The 16,672-nt window shown below is 44.8% G+C and overlaps 2 protein-coding genes across 2 annotated transcripts in view; one reads left to right on the top strand and one right to left on the bottom strand.

Moving 5' to 3' along the window:
• LOC149290385 (uncharacterized) overlaps positions 1 to 16,672 on the bottom strand; it is a 242,142-nt gene that overhangs the window by 24,813 nt on the left and 200,657 nt on the right. The window lies entirely within an intron of this gene.
• Positions 5,412 to 16,672, top strand: part of LOC149290389 (uncharacterized) — a 31,928-nt gene continuing 20,667 nt past the window's right edge. The window contains exon 1 of the mRNA XM_089489289.1: positions 5,412 to 5,448. Within this exon, the coding sequence (XP_089345415.1) occupies positions 5,412 to 5,448 (37 nt within the window). The remainder of the gene's footprint in view (positions 5,449 to 16,672) is intronic.

The raw sequence follows: 16,672 nt of genomic DNA, 5'->3' as shown, positions 1-16,672 counted from the left end.
CAGGCTACTTGGGCAAAAAGGAAGGAAGTGTGTCTGTTGTGTCTCTTTTGTGTCTCTTTTCTGAGAGGGTTTTCTTAATACAAAGCTCTGCTCCTTCTGGGAAACATGGGTTTTAAAAGGGACCAGAAATGGGGATGATAGTTTTAAAAGTAAGACTTATTCTTATTCTTCACAAACATTGGGTTTTGGCATCTAAGAGGAGACTAGTCCCTCAAAAAGGCCAAAAGTGGCTACTCAGTTTTCTTATTAATAGATTTTCAGGCAAGAAGGAAGGAGACAGACCAGAATCACTCACATGTGTAAATCTACAGCGCTTTATAAATAAAGGTTAATAATAATAATAATACCAAGAATGAAACAAACAAACATAGAAACAAACAAGAACAACAAAAATAAGGATTAGACAGAAAAGCATACTGCTTTTATTGAAAAAAAAGCAAAATCATTTTTAACAGGATAAAAAATCGACTTTGGTTCTTCTATCCTCTATAACCGACTGAGGCTGTATCTGAACTACAGAAATAATCCAGTTGGAAACCACTTTTTTTCCATTGGTAATTTATTTATAAACAATCCTTTACAAACAAAAATGAAAACAACATACCAAGACATTTGCATAACAAATACAGTTACAACAACAAAAAAGTAGAAATACCTACAACATACACACACAACATGCAATAAATAATAAAAAATTTATTTGGAATAAAAAAAGAGCCAAGATAAAAATGAAAATACTTTGTGATGACAAAAGTAGAAAAGGACTTTATTATGCTGCTTGTTGTTTAGTTTGGATTAGAGAATGGGTTATGTCAGAGAATGAACAGTTGTTATGTCTGGAGGGTGAACATTTAAGATTTGGGTGGCATGGATACCTAATTTACGGTAAAGAGAAAGTTCATAAAGAAAGCTCAAATCATTTCATAAGAAAAGCTCTATTGAAGATCTGGGGAAAACAAGTGTAGAATATGTCCAAAAATACCTTTATGGTGTTTGCCGAATGAGGCTCTTTTCGGGAAGAAAGGCATTCAGAAAACTAACTGTTTAAGATACAAGGATGTCCTGAAAGAATTGCAAGGAAAACTAGAGATCAAAACACAAGAAGAACCTAAAGAATCTGGCCTAGATTGTCACTGGTATCTTTATCGTCAAATGAGGGAGAGGTTTAAAATAGATGTGAAATTAGAAGGAATACAAAATGAAACAAGGGAATTGTGGAAGCCATGCTCCACGGTCATTCCATGCCTGATGAGAGTGTTGGGTGCGAGGCATTGGAGAAGCATCCAGCTGTGTTTCTCTAGCCAGAAGCCAAAGGAAGGCCTTCTCCTCTGAGGGCCACTGGGGAGGTCAGGAGGTTTCAGCAGATGATGCGCTCATTTCACATCTGGCTACAGGGACATAGCCAGGGTCCTCTCCAATTCCCCATCCCCTGACCCCCCTCCACTCTCACAAGGCATGGAGTGTCAGGACCATGGTGAACAGGTCTGAGGAAATGACATGCATGTGGCCACTAGATGGAGCTGTTGTGGAAGTCATTGACAGCTCTAGTGGCAGTTAGATGTGTCAGCATTTAAACAGTGCATCATTGGAATGTTGATGCAACTGCCAACTGTCATTCTCAACTGTCACTGAGGAAGAGTCAGACAGAGTGTGCATCAGAGTGGGTTGTTACTGGTGTGGATGGTGGAGGGTGTCAATGTATATAGTGTTGTACACAGTGGAACCTCTTATATGAATAAAAGCCTCATCTGAGAGAAGATTACAGGGTCTCTGCTCACTGAGAAAGCGACAGGTGTTTCTTCAGCTCACAATCTACTGACTACAGTCAAGGTGGAGAATCTGGCGCCATACATTAAAGTGTTGCCTCACGTGGTGTGCAACATAGCAATGTCAAAAGCGTTTTAACATGGAGTATCTGTTGTGTAGGGGAGCTGCAGTGAATCCATGCTAGGTCCAGGGGGCTTTGTTTGGTGAAGAGGGAGGAAGTGGATGCCCATCTCTGCATTGGCCCAAAGGAGGCATATGTCACCTGTGTATCTCACCAGCAGCATGCTGTTCTCAGTGTCTTTGAGCGATGCAGGATTTCTTCACAAACCAAGCCTAACCCTAGTCTCTTTTCTCAGGAACTTCATCTTGGCCTCCTTGTACACAGCTTTTTGCTGGAAGAGACCCAAGTGCAGGGCCACCAGGACACCCCCCCCCCTTCCCACCAAATGGCCAACACAGAAGCCAAGCGGAGAGAGTTGGACTCCAAGAGAAAGAGGCTGTCGAAGTACAACAACTCTGTGGTGAGTTTCATTTGTGTCACTGCTGGGGCAGCTCATGAAAGCAAATGGAGAACATATTGTCCCAATTTGGAAGAGAAAGTCCTGGTTAATCCTCTGTCACCCCACTTTTTCAGGGACTTTCAAAAATGTCCCGGTTTCTCTCTCCTCCTCCCACTTTCCCCCTTCCCCTCAGCTCTCTTGGGTTGCTGCAAAATGACTTCCAAGCAGTTTGCACCCCATCAACTCAAATGGGGGGAGAGGAGAGGAGATAAGTTGCCAGGGTCTTCCCTTGGCAGGAAGTTGAGTCAAAAGCAAACTGCTGTGCCCTTCCTAGCTTGTGTGATCTTCCTCATAAACAACTTTGGCCATCCTCACCACCTTCTGGTGTTGCTTGTCCACATGTGCCTTGCTTTTCCTGTCTTTGAAATGTTGGGGATATGGGAGACCATCTCTGGATCTAAATTGGGGGTGGACCCAGTGGCCCTCAAGTCCAGAGTGCTCCTCAGAACTCTTTTTTAAAATGACATTTGCCTCTGAAATTTGGCAAGAAATGGCTAAATGCACCATAATTCTTTTGCAGCTAAATGGACTATATGTGTTGGGATAGTTAGTATCGTAATCCATCCTCAATATCCCAGCCATGGTTCAAATTTTAAAAAAATATTATATTTTATATTATATTGAAAGGATTCAAGACAAACTGATCTCAAATGCAGTAGTTTTTTGCTTGCTAACAGAATTTAAAGTTTATTTCCTGGACTGAATTCTGAGGTGATGAAATAATATTTGGATGCACCATGCACTTTCCTCCCCTTTTCTTAGTCACTCTCTGGATGAGGGCTATTTTCTATTTCAGGTGACCTTTGCAGATGTGGCAGTATATTTCTCTGAAGACGAATAGAATCCATTGACAATGAAACAGAAACTTTTGTACAATTATGTAATGATGGACAATTATGAGAATGTGGCTTCTGTAGGTAAGGAACGTGAATCCATTGCTCTTTCTATAAAGATTATGGTCCCTTTCATACTATATTATCATGTTGCTATGGTTCCACTAGAATTATAGAATTATAGAGTTGGAATAGACCACAAGGGCCACCCAGTTCAGCCCCCTTCTCCCATGCAGGAATACACATTCAAATCACCCCCAAGAGATGGCCATCCAGCCTCTCTTTAAAGACCTCCACCAAACTCTAAGGGAGTATATTCCACTGTCAAAGAGCTCTTACTGTCACAAAGGTCCTCCTAATGTTTAGGTGGAACCTCTTTCCCTGTGGCTTGCATCCATTGTGATGTCTCATTTTCTCTGTCGCAGCAAAAAGCAAGCCTGCTCCTTGCGCAACATGACACCCATTCAAATATTTAAACTTGGATATCATATCCACTCTTTATCTTCTTTTCTCCAGGCTAAACATAACTACCTCTCTAAGCTGCTCCTGATAGAGCCTGATGGTTTCCAGACCCTTCACCACTTTGGTTGGCCTCCTTTGGACATGCTCCAATTTGTAAACATCCTTTTTGAATTGTGGGGCCTAGAACTGGACACAGGATGATTCCAAGTGAGGCCTGACCTAAGCAGAATTGAGTGGCACTATTACTTCTCTTGATCTAGAAACTATTCTTGTAATGATGCACCCTAGAATTACATGGGCCTTTGTAACTGCTGCATCACACTGTTGGCCCATGTTCAACTTGCGGTCTACTTGGAATCCTAGAGCCCTTTCATACGTAGTTTAATTGTGATAGCAACAGCCTGTAGAATATTTGAATCTGTAGTTCAGTGAGGCACTATTGGTCTCCAGTTTCTAAGGATTCCAAATACTCCATCCTAAACTGCCAGTTCTAGGATTTTGTGGAAAGAAGCCATGGAGATTAATGCTTTTCACACCCAAATGGTACTCAGCACACCCTTGAGCAAGTTTCCTACCTTTTTTGGCCCCTCTTCCATCCTTTTAATGCTCTGGAGAGTCTTCTTGGGGGAAAGACCTCTCTTGGGCCTGCAGTGGCTCAGGGGGAGCCCAACAGTGGCAAAATGGCCTCCACTTCCCCAAAGTGATGCTGTGGGATGTTGAGTGGCAAAATATTATTTCATCTCCCTCCCCTGCCCCGGCAATACAATGTGGGGTTGCCCCTGAGATCTCCTCCAAACCCCATCAGTAGTCCATGTCTTATAAATGTTTTAAGGCTGCTCCCTGGCGCTTGACCCTCACCAAAATTGGAGCCAGGTCCCAGCTCCTTTGCTCTGCCTTTGCCAATGAATTATTTGTTTATTGATTATCCCGCCTTTCTCAACAAATGGGCCTCAAAGTATGCCTTTTATGCATCACACTCTGTGGGTATGTGTCTGTGATAAAGAGACAGATGAAAACTGAAAAATTGAAAGGCCGGGAAGAGATGCTGAAAGTGAGATGCTGATGGGCAAGAAAGAAGGTTAGTGAGCAGAGGGAGAAAGTGAAGGGAATCATGCCTCTGGGAGCCAGGAGGGGAAGGCAGGAGCCAAGCCAGGAGAGAAGCCATATAAATGCCAGCATTGTGAGAGATGTTTTTCTTGGAAATCAGTCCTAGTGAAACATCAGCGAGACCACACAGGAGAGAAGCCATACAAATGCCAGCATTGTGAGAGATGTTTTTCTTGGAAGTCAGTCCTAGTGACACATCAGAGAGTCCACACAGGAGAAAAGCCATACAAATGCCAGCATTGTGGGAGATGTTTTTCTTGGAAATCAGTCCTAGTGAAACATCAGAGAGTCCACACAGGAGAAAAGCCATACAAATGCCAGCATTGTGGGAAATGTTTTTCTTCAAAGTCAGTCCTAGTGAAACATCAGAGAGTCCACACAGGAGAAAAGCCATACAAATGCCAGCATTGTGGGAGATGTTTTGCTTCAAAGTCACACCTAGAGAGACATCAGAGAGTCCACACAGGAGAGAAGCCAAGCAAATTCCAGCAGTGAACGAATATTTTTTTTCAAGAAGGATTACAGACAATATATTTTCAATCTAGTGATGAAAAGGCCCTTATGATTTTGTATGTAAGGTGTGTCTGTCCAAATGTCTGTGGTTTATCTGTGCATATGTCTGTTAATGTTTCAAAGTTTTATTTTGTTAAGTTTAGGTTTTAATTGCCTTTACATTCTGCCCATGGCTTACACGGGGAATCCGTTCCGGTCCCCCCCACGTAAGCCAAATGCCGCACATGCTCTAGCCCTATTCAAGTTAACGGGCCTCGTGCATTCGGTGGTGCAGCAGCGGCCGTGTGCCATGGGCCCACGCCCCCACCCCCATCATCCAAATGGGACACACACACCATTGCGCCCCCGCATAGTTTTCACCATATACTGAAAGCCGCATATGACGCGCGTGCACTGTAATATAGGTAACTGCTTTGGATTATAAACTTGGCTGGGGATTATGATTTGTGGCATAGGCTACCTAGATGGGGGAATGGAATGTGTTGCAGCTGGCTAGAATAGTTGTGGGAATGATAGCATTTGCAGTGTGTTGGATGTTGGTTGGAGAAAGTTGTCGGCTGGCATTAACAGAAAGGAGCTAGTTTCTGAGACTGCCAAAGGGTTAACTGTGGGGCATAGTCTCTGGGAATTGGAGGTGGGGGCTAGGTTTGGAAGAGGGTGGGATTTTAAGTTTTGGGGTTTCAATGTTTTCTTTGTCTTGGGGAGGGCAGTTCTGGCTTAAATGCTGGATTTCTGATTATGTGTTCTCAATAAAGTTATTTGTTGTTTCAACACATTGGACTCTTTGATGCACAGAAGTTCTGAATTTGCACAAAACACACTTTCTTCTCTTCTCAGTCCTCAACTCAGCTCCCAGCCACAAGAAGAACAGAGGCAAACACATCCTCCAAGTCTCCTCAAAGGAAGAAAGTGTATGGAAATGTATGAGAAAAGGGGGCAGGGGGCCCTTGAGGAGAGGCATGGCCATGGGGGGAGGGGCAGGGTCATTTAGATGAAAAGGGGGCTTTGAGGAGCCCCTCTCTCCTGGAAAGTAGGGCAGAGGACAGACCCTCCTCCCTTCCTCTTCATTTGGGGGGAGATGAGGGCTGGCAAGCCCCTTTCTTTGGTCTTCCAATGGGGCACCCTCTTCATCTCTGGGGGGCTGGGATGGGGTTCAGAAGAGGGGAGGCTCCCAGTCAAAAGACTTTTGTGACAAACAAAAAGCATCAGACAGCATAGGCTTCAATAGCATTGGAAACAACAGTTTTCTGGGGGGAAGGGGTTTTCTCTGGGGGAAGGGGACTCTGTCTGTGGGGCAGAGAAGAGCCCAGATTTAGGCCAAAGCCAAGAGCTGGCAGACGGAGGGACCTCAAAGCCCCTTCTGGGGAGAGGGACATCCCACTGGCAACTAGGCTTAGAGGCCCACAGGATCTGGATTAACCCCCCCCCCCAACACACACACACACACACACATCCTTTACTTACCCTTCACAACAACCCTGCAGAGGAGGGCCAGCAGAGAGATCAATGGTCCTCCTCCTGGGAACAAGCAGAAAGGGCATGGACACCATTGTTAGTTCTTTGCCTGAAAGTCCCCTTCCTTGAAGGGATGGAGGTTAAAGGAAGGAAGGAAGGAAGGAAGGAAGGAAGGAAGGAAGGAAGGAAGGAAAGTGCCAAGGGAAGAGAAAGCATAAAGGGGGCAACTGGATAGGAATCCCTCAGCAGCCATTTTGGGAAAAGGGGCTCTGCCTCTGGACAGAGAGAGGGAGAATGTGCTCCTTTGGGGAAAACATTAGGGTCCCTATATTGGGCCACTGTCCCCTCTGGCCTGGAGCCTTCTTCTGCAAGCCCCATAGACAGGGAAGATCTAGATCATGCCCTCCCCAGGAAAGGAAGCCCCCACCCTTTGCAGGCCCCATAGACGGAGGGAAGATAAGAAGATTATAAGCGCCAATATTATAATTAAGATTACTATGTATTGTAGGAAAGAAATGGTAATATCTGGGGAAATATGTACAAAGGATTTACATTGAAAAGGGGAGGGAAAATGGCAAGAATAAGGAGGGGTCCCAAATCCTGAGAGCAGCCCCCAAGCAGCCCTCTCCTGCCTTCCCCAAATGCACCTGAGAGGTCCGTGGGACAGCAACCAGGGCCTCCCCAGAAGATCCCAAAACCAGGACAGGCTTCATGCAGGAGAGAACAGGAAGATTGGCTGCAAAATATGTCTCTGGCACATTTTTTGAAGAGGAAGAACTAGAGTATCTCAGAGGACAGCCTGCTCCCTTGCAGCTGAGGAAGACCTCTTGTCTTGAAACGTCCTCCATCAATTCCCAAAGACAGGGATAATACCACTTATTTAGTTTCAGTCCATCTATTTTAGCATGTCACCTAGAGCAGATATATTGGAGGCAGTTTGTGTCTTGTAATTGTTCCTTTCGTTTTTTGTTGTAGTCCATTCATATCGATGTGTCTTGTCATTGTACTGAAGCCTTTGTGTACCTGTACTCACAATTCCCCTTGTTTATATTATTTTTGTAGATATTATTCTGTATTACCTACATTAGTAGGTTATTCATAGTAATAAACTGAAGTTAGCTCTTACATTATCATTGTTTAGATGTTATTCTGCATTACATCAGTATGTTATTCAGACTAGATCAATTGAAGCTGATTTGTGTACTATGATTGCTCTTTGTACATAGACCTTTTCTTCTCATTACATAGCATTACCTTGCCATTACATGTTTCATGTTCACTTGGTAACCAATAAACCTATTTGGACCTAGTCCCCCCCCCCAACTTGGTTTGGTTTCCCCCCAGTAACACCCCCCCCAAAAGGAAAGGAGACCCTAAAAGGGAGGTGCGTTTTTCTGATCTCTCTTTCCTTCCTTCGTTCTTCATTCATTTATAATTAACTTCTAAAATGTCATTGAAAACTGGTCTCTTTCAGCAGCAGGCCTGTCCTGGCAGTTTTCTAAAACTGTAAACTTTGATCAGTTTAAAAGGTAGATGGTTTAATACATCTGTGTCTTCTTTTTCTTTTCGATGGATGGATGTTTGAACTGAAGTTGTCTTCTTAACTGATAATTGTGTATTTTTTGGTCTGTCATTGTTCCCTGCCTCAATCCACGGACAGATGTGGATAAGAAATAATAATAACAATAATAATAATAATTCTCTCTTTTTTTCTGAAAAGCTCTCTTTTGGCCCTGAAAGAACATCCCAGGTAAAGATAGGGCAGGCAGGCAAGAAGGAAGGAAGGAAGGAAGGAAGGAAGGAAGGAAGGAAGGAAGGAAGACAGGCCCCACAAAATAAATACAAGCAACCTCCACTTTTTCTGTAGGAGCACTAGTAGTTTTTTCTTTTTGCCCCATTGAAAAGGTGTCTCTGGTTTCCACTGGTTTCCAGCATTGAATGTTCTTTTCCATGGACAAATCCTTGAACACTTTTAAAGGAATTAAACCCCTGTCATCTCTCTTCTTGTGTTGGAATAGCATTGGGCTGGGAGGGAGGCAGAGATGGGGGAGCTTTGCAGTCAAATGTGGGGGAATATGTTCCTGCATCAGGACTCCCCCCTCCCACAGCAAAACAGGGTGGGAATAGGAGACACTTTGTTTTATTCACCCAAATCCTCCTCCTCCTCCTCCTCCTCCTCAAAAAGGCCTCCCCCTCCAAGCCCCCCACATGCCACCACTTTCTGCAGCCTTCAACCCACACTTTTGTTGCCCCCAACATGGTGACTTCAGGGAATTTACTGTCAGGAAGTTCTTTCTAGTTTTGAGCTGGAACCTTTTTTCCTGGAGTTTGCATCCATTGCTCCCTTTTGCTGTTCTCTGGAGGAACAGAAAACAAGCTTGCTCCCTCCTCAATATGATATCCCCTCAAAGATTTTCAACAGGGTTTTCATATCCCCTCTTAACTGTCTCTCTTCTCCAGGCTAAACATACCCAGCTCTTCTCTTCTCATAGGGCTTTATGGTTTCAAGACCCTTCACCATTTTGGTTGCCCTCATCTGAAAACACTGCAGCTTCTCAACATCCTTTCCGAATTGTAGTGCCCAGAACTGGGCACAGGGTTATGCCAGGTGAGGCCTGACCAAACCAGGTGTCCTATATCTGTGCATGGCATTTTTTCTCCCTAAGTGCAGTATTTTTAATTAGACAGTTCCCTGCCCTCAGGCTTACAGTCTAAAAGACACGACACAAAAAGAGAAGGGAATGGTGGTGGGAAAGGGGATGAGGTTCCGTGGTTCTTCTCTCCCTCTGAGGCCTGGACCAAGGCAGACAGACTGGAGGGAGGGCCCTTCTTCTTCAGGCTAGCCCTGATGGAGCTGGGCCTGCTGGTCACTCCCTCATAGGCCGGAAAATGACAGTTATGGAGGGAGGAGTCTCTTCTTCCAGGCTAGCCCTGCCGGAGCTGGCCAGGATTGGTTTCAGGGTCTGGCAGGAAGAGAAAGGGACAGACTTCTCAGCCTCTTGAGGTTATTGGCTGTGTTTGCAGAGTACCCCAACAGGAATGTGGATTTCAACAGGTCCTATGAAATGGTTCCTTTGGTTTGATGCCCAGAGAATTACACCACAGGGATTCTACTTTAACTGATATGACACCACTGTAGGGAATCCCTCAGGCTTTGCACATTTGGAAGGGATACTTGGAGTTTTCTGCAAGAACGTTCTAGTGCCGACTACACTACAAATCCCAGGATCCCATAAGATGTAGTCTAAACAGATAAAGCGGAATCAAAGGGTTCTTTCAAACTACACTGTTACAGCACTATTTCTTTTTTGAGTTTTAATGCCTACATGCTATGAAATGGTGGGATGTGTAGTTTGGGAGGCACTAGGTCTCTCTGGCTTGGATTTCTAAATGCCTCTCTCTATGCTGCAAATCCCGCATGGATTGTGGTTAGCTCATCCCCACATGCAAGAGCCAGCCTTTGGGGACTGGAAAGTACAGAATGGCCTCTTTGGTCTGTCTCCTTTCCCATCCTAAGGTGGGTTTCTGAGGACAAACCAGTCTTTCTTTTTTGCCTCTGAAGAACATCATAAGCCGGTTCTCCTCCTTCTGCCATAAGCTCACCTTGCGCTAGCCGTACTAAACAGCCAAATAAGCCAAGGGTCCAGAAAAGATCCAGCGAGCCCCGTCTCCTTTTCCCAGGAAGAGGCAGGCCAATAAATGCCTTTCCATTGCTCCAAAGGTAGAGCCTTCCTCTGCTGAGGTTGCTCTCCTCCTGGGCAGCTGGGATTCAGAGGGAAAGGGCCGCCTGCCTCTCGACACGGAGGCTCTCTTTAGCCAAGAGACAGTGGGGAAACCCACCCACCGTGGGTCCATGCCATCCTCCCCACAGGCCTCTCTACACCAGGGACTGTCATGGCATCTTGGAGCAAGGCTGGCCAACACTTTGTGGAAAGAAGGGTTAGTTTTCTCCCTCCAGAACCAGAACCATTTCAAGAAGGGAGATGGGAAATCTTTGTGTAGTACTCAGCATCATAGCTAGATGTCAAAGGGAAGTCATGTTCTCTGGGAGCGAGAAGCAGAGGGATTTGGGGGGGGGGGACCCTTAGTCTTTAAGAAGACTCTCTTGTCTGTAAACCCCCAAGAATAGGATCCCAATGAAGAGCAAACCCACTCTCACTGGGAAAGTAAAAGCGGTCAGGAACAGTCTAAGAGCCGGAGTCCTTCTTTCCCAACTCATCCCATCCTAGGGTTGATTTTCAGTTGAACTCTCTTCTTCCTCCTCCAGAATTACTACATGAACTGACCTTGTGTTGTCTTCAAGCCTGACAAAAGAGTGCAGGAAAGCAACCAGGAGGAGAAGGCAACGTTCCCCATTGGCTCCCATAAGCTCTCCCTGAATCGTCCCAGGACCTGAGGTTTGGGAGCTGAATCCTAGCTCCTGGGGCAGGGCCTCTAGCAACGTCATTCAGCCTAATCCATAAAGTACCAACCACAGTTGCTTTCAGCTTGTCATTCAGATATTCACAATCTATTTTCCTGTGTGGAAATGAAAATTGACATTTTTAACAGGCTATTCCCAGATCATTGGGAACTGAGAAAAATATTCTTTTCCACTTCCTTGGAGAGACAGGATGAAGAAGATGTAATTTAGCCTCCTTGTTTGTAGCCAGATGGAGGATACAGAGTAGAGAGTGATTCCCCTGCAATCTTTGCCACTTGAAGCAACAAACCAATTAAGCCTTGCAATTAGAACATTAGCAATCAATCAGTTTGCATACAAAATCTTAAAATACAGTATAGCTCTAGCTTTCCTTAAGCTGCTCATCTTGTCTCTCCACTTATAGTACACCGCTTCTGGCTTCATTTGCGAGGCATTTCTGACCATCCAGGAGACTAGGAGCGGTTTGGATGCAGTTTAGAAGCAGTTTAGGCAACGTTAGGCACAAACCCTTGAAGTGTTTTTGTAATGACTGGGCTCCAGTCAATGGAGGTCTTCTTCAGGCAGAAAAGGGAGGTTTATGCAAATGCAGAATGACATCACTGCTACGGAAGGCTCTCTTGACCAATCAGAGAGCAAGATGAAGGTTCTTCTAGAAGCTTCCGTGAGAAGGAGATATAAGGCCTGAGAGACCTAGAGACAGTTGGGGGAATTGTGTCGGTTGGAGATCGAGAGAGAGAGAGTTAAAGAGCGGATCTTGGAAGTTAGTCTCAGAATTGGACGCATAGGTTTATTTATTTCTTTAATAGCTTGTAGGAATTGAATATTATATACTTACAAATATTGTACCTGCAAGACTCTTAATATCTTGTATGACTTATATTTCAGTTATATTTTATTATCTATAGTAACTATCTCTTTGGAGTATCTACTACTCAACAGTCCTTTTACAAGTGTCTTGGATCGGTTGATCCTTGGGAAGATCAGTAAAGAAGTAGAAATAAGGTTCCTTAACTGGTCCCAGTGTAGGTTAAGGGAAGCCCTTTTATGATTCACTGGATTATGGCAGCGTGATTGAAGGAATTTAAGGGTCTTCTGGACTAAGAGCCATAATGTCTAAATGTCTAATTAACAATTTGTAATCCACTCTGATAGCCTTTTGGCTGAAGAGAGGGGAATAAAAATGTTGTTGTTGTTGTTGTTGTTGTTACAGGGCCGCAGTTTGGCTGCTTGGACCACCGGAGATCATCACAGTGAGTCAGTTGGAAAAGCCCATCTCACTCCAGAAAATAAAGGTACTTGAGGAGTTTGCACTCTACGTCTTTCTGTAATACTAGCTACAAAATTCATAATAGCATTTGGGACATTTAGTCTTTTAAAAACAAATATGGCAGATTTAAATGCTGCTTTAAAACCTCTTTCCATCTGCCATCTTTGCGCTGGTTTTGGGGGGAAATGAGAAAGTGTTGGGAGGGAGGGACTGCCAACAGAATTGGGAGATGCATTGCAGGCTATGGACAGTTTGCGGCCAAGAAAGGTCCAGAACACACGGCAGCAATAGTCCAGTTTGAGAGTGCTTTAACTGTCCTGGCCTAATGCAAGGGAATTCTGGGAAATGGAGTTTATTGTGGCACCAGAGCTCTCTGACAGAGAAGGCTCAATGTCTCACAAAACTACATTCCCCAGAATTCCCTAGCACTGAGCCAGGGCTGTTAAAGCAGTCTCAGATTGTATTATTGCTGCAGTGTGTTTTGAACCTAGGTGACCCTTGGCAAGTCACACTCTCTCAGCCTCAGGGAAGTCAATGGCAAACCTCCTCTGAACAATTCTTGCCAAGAAAACCCCAGGAGAGGCTCCCCAGAAGTCGGCAATGACTTGGAGCCACACCACAAAAAACCACAAAGCCTCAAGAAAGAGACACAGTGATTTAATGGCTGGAGCACTGGACTAAGACCCTGGAGACCCGGGTTCAAATGCCCTCTTGGCCACGGAAACCCATTGAGTGACCTTAGGCAAGTCACACTCTCTCAGCCTCAGGGGGAGGCACTTGCAAAATCACTTATTGACAAATCTTGCCAAGAAAAGCCTGCTAAGGTATTCCCTTAGGGGCACCATAAGTCAGAAACAACTTGGAGGCACACAGCAACAAGAGCAGTAACACCACTAACACAAGGCAGCTAGGGAGAAAGAAAGAGAGAAATAAAGAAAGAAAGAAAGAAAGAAAGAAGACATGAGAGTTGTAGTACTCGGTTCAGAGGGATTGGAGGAGCCTTACTGCAGGGCAGGACCCCTCCTGTTTCTGGCCATGTGGATGCTGGGAGATCCAGTCCAGGAATATACTGTAAATCCCATTGGCAAGAGAAAAGGCCACTACTGCCTTTCAGATCCAGTTTGCCCCAAATCCTTTATGAGGCCAGAAACCCCTTTGTTAGGAAGCAAACCCCGAATATCTCAGGAAGGCCCTATATCTCCCAAGGCCCCCTCCCTCCAGGACCCCCTTCCGCTCTTCCCTCAGTCTCTCTCTCTCCCCTGAAGGCCTCAAACTAGCAAGTGCCAAGTGCTCAGGCAGAAGCAACCATTTTGTGTTCTGTCAGCTATTTTGTGTTCTGGGAGCCATTTTGTGTTCTGGCGGCCATTTTGTGTTCTGGGAGCCATTTTGTGCTGCTTGTGACTGTGGGGAACAATGTTCCAGAACCTTCTCTGAGCCTCAGTTGAACAGAGGCTTCTCTTTCTCTCCTGAGGCTCCAGAGTCAGAAGGAGGCCAGGCTCCTTGGGCCAAAAGGAAGGAAGTGTGTCTCTTTGTGTGTCTTTTGTGTCTATTTTCTGAGAGGGTTTTCTTACACAGCTCTGCTCCTTCTGGGGAAAATGGGGTTTAAAAGGGATCAGAAATAGGGAGGATAGCTTTAATACAATCCTTATTATTATTATTATTATTATTATTCACAAACATCAGGCTTTGGCTCCTATACCTGTTTTTAATAATTGTTTTGTAGCGGGTGAACCCCAAATCCACAAACCCGAAGGCCCGTGGCCTGCCAGAGGACAAGCAGAGTCAAGGAGACTGAACTGGCTAGAATAAAAAACGCTTTATTTTCTTGGCCAAGGGCAGCAGCACGCACACACACAGCAAGGTGGGCGTTATCAAAACTGCAGCCCCGAGGGCCTCTTGCCATCTTCTTTTATGCCCTTCTAACTCTACTTTTCCTAGCGTAAGCCAATCACAAAAGCGAAGCAGCATTCTGTCCTACATTTTCTTTTTGGCATTACATTTGCTTGGCATTACATTTGCTTGCTTGCTTGGAGCCTGGAATGTACAGAGAGATAACTGTAAGATACATACTCAGCTAAGCTAGGCTCTTCAAGGCCGCTGGTTAAACACAGGCCATTGTATTCAGAGCCCTCCAGAGGAAGGAGGGGGTGATTATGTGAGTGTGTATACTACTGCCACACATACAGAAATCAAGGGTGGGGGCCAGCATAGCACATTTGCACTTTACTCTGTAGGCTCAATCTATGGGCCTTCTGTAACTATTGATTCTTTTGCAAAGCAAAGTACAGAAGCAAGAAAGCATTATTATTATTGTGTCCCTCTCACCTCCAGGAATCCAAAAGGAATATGATGAGGATGGCATGAGGCTCAGCCATGGAATGACTGGCCAGGAGCCAGGTCAGGGTTCAAGGGGACAGAGCTTCCCACTGAAATCCAGACTGGCCCAGGGAACAGGCAAAAGTATGGGGTTCTTATAGGGGCAAAAGGCCCATTGCTGGCAAAGGTGTTTAATTACTTTCTTTACACCTGGATGTCCCTGTCTGAGTGTCTTATTGGTCTTAAGCTGCTTGGACAACTGACACAAGGAGGAGGCAAGAGCCTCAGGGAAGGCAAACATTTACTCTTCTTGGCTCCTATGATAATCCTCTTATGCAACTCCCTAGACTATCTGAAAGTGTTAATGAAGGCAACCCCTCAGGGGTGGTGTACATGTCCTCATGCCTTGCTGGCAATGGCACACTGGCTACTACAGTTCATCTAGGGGTCATTAAGGGCTATCATTTATACCAACATTTATATGGAGCAGCATGGGTAACACTAGAATATAGAGACTCCCTGAGATAGTCAGTATTCGCAAGCAAAGGAGGGCCAAGAGAGCCCTGGGGAGTCTTGTCTTGGGGTGCCTCTGGATCTCTTGTGCCGCATCAAACTACAAACCCCAGGATTCCACAGGATGGAGCCAGGAGAGTTAACACAGTTTCGAACTGGACTATTTCTGCAGTGCAGATACAGCCTGAGTCGGTTGTAAAAGGGTCGAAGCACCCAAGTCTGGTTTTTACCCTCTTAATAATGGTTTTACTTTAAAAAAATAAGCACTTTGTTTTTCTGTCTAATCCTTATTTTTGTTGTTGTTTGTTTCATTCATTCTTGGTAATATGAGATGGTCTGGTTTGTCAACTTCCTTCATGTGTAAAAATCTCTTAATAAGGAAATTGGGGAGACTTTTAAAACCTCCCAAAGGAGCTGCTTTTGGCCTTTTTTGGGGGACTAGCCTCCTCTTAGAAGCCAAAACCCAATGTTTGTGAAGAAGAAGAATAAGGCTTGTATTAAACCTATCCTCCCCATTTCTGATCCCTTTTAAAACTCTTGTTCCCCAGAAGGAGCAGAGCTGTGTAATAAGAAAACCCTCTCAGAAATGAGACACAAAAGACCCACAAAGAGACACACTTCCTTCCTTTTGGCCCCAGGAGCCTGGCCTCCTTCTGACTCTGGAGCCTCAGGAGAGAAAGAGAAGCCTCTGTTCAACTGAGGCCTCAGAGAAGGTTCCGGAACAATATTCCCCACAGTCACAAGCAGCACAAAATGGCCGCCAGAATGCGGTGTCTCCTTTTCTCTGTAGCAGCAAAAAGCAACCTTGTGCAAAATGATACCCTTTCAAATACTTAAAAATGGATATCATATTCACTCTTTATCTTCTTTTCTCCAGGATAAATATAACCAGCTCTCTAAGCTGCTCCTCATAGAGCTTGATGATTTCCAGACCCTTCACCACTTTGGTTGCCCTCCTTTGGACATGCTCCAATTTGTCAATATCCTTTTTGAATTGTGGGGCCTAGAACTGGACACATGATTAATCCAAGGGAGGCCTGACCAAAGCAGAATAGAGTGGCACTATTACTTCTCTTGATCTAGAAACTATTCTTGTAATGATGCACCCTAGAATCACATGGGCCGTTGCAGCTGCTGCATCACACTGTTGGCCCATGTTCAACTTGTGGTCTCCTTGGAATCCTTGAGCCCTTTAAAGCATAGTTTAATTGTGATAGCAACATCCTGTAGAATATCTGAATTTGTAGTTCAGTGAGGCACTATTGCTCTCCAGCTTCTAAGGATTCTAAATACTCCATCCTAAACTTCCTATTCTAGGATTTTGTGGGGAAAAGCCATAGAGATTAATGCTTTTCACACCCAAATTGTACTCAGCACATCCCTGGGCAAGTTTCCTACTTTTTTTGGCGCCTATTCCATCCTTTTAATGCTCTGGAGAGTCTTCTTGAGGGAAAGA

This window comes from Sceloporus occidentalis, unplaced genomic scaffold (assembly GCF_023333645.1).
Source record: "Sceloporus occidentalis isolate IW3139 unplaced genomic scaffold, rSceOcc1.0.p SCAF_39, whole genome shotgun sequence".
NCBI classification, from domain to species: domain Eukaryota; kingdom Metazoa; phylum Chordata; class Lepidosauria; order Squamata; family Phrynosomatidae; genus Sceloporus; species Sceloporus occidentalis.
Note: the sequence above shows the minus strand (reverse complement) of the source record. Positions and strands in the feature narration are given on the sequence as shown.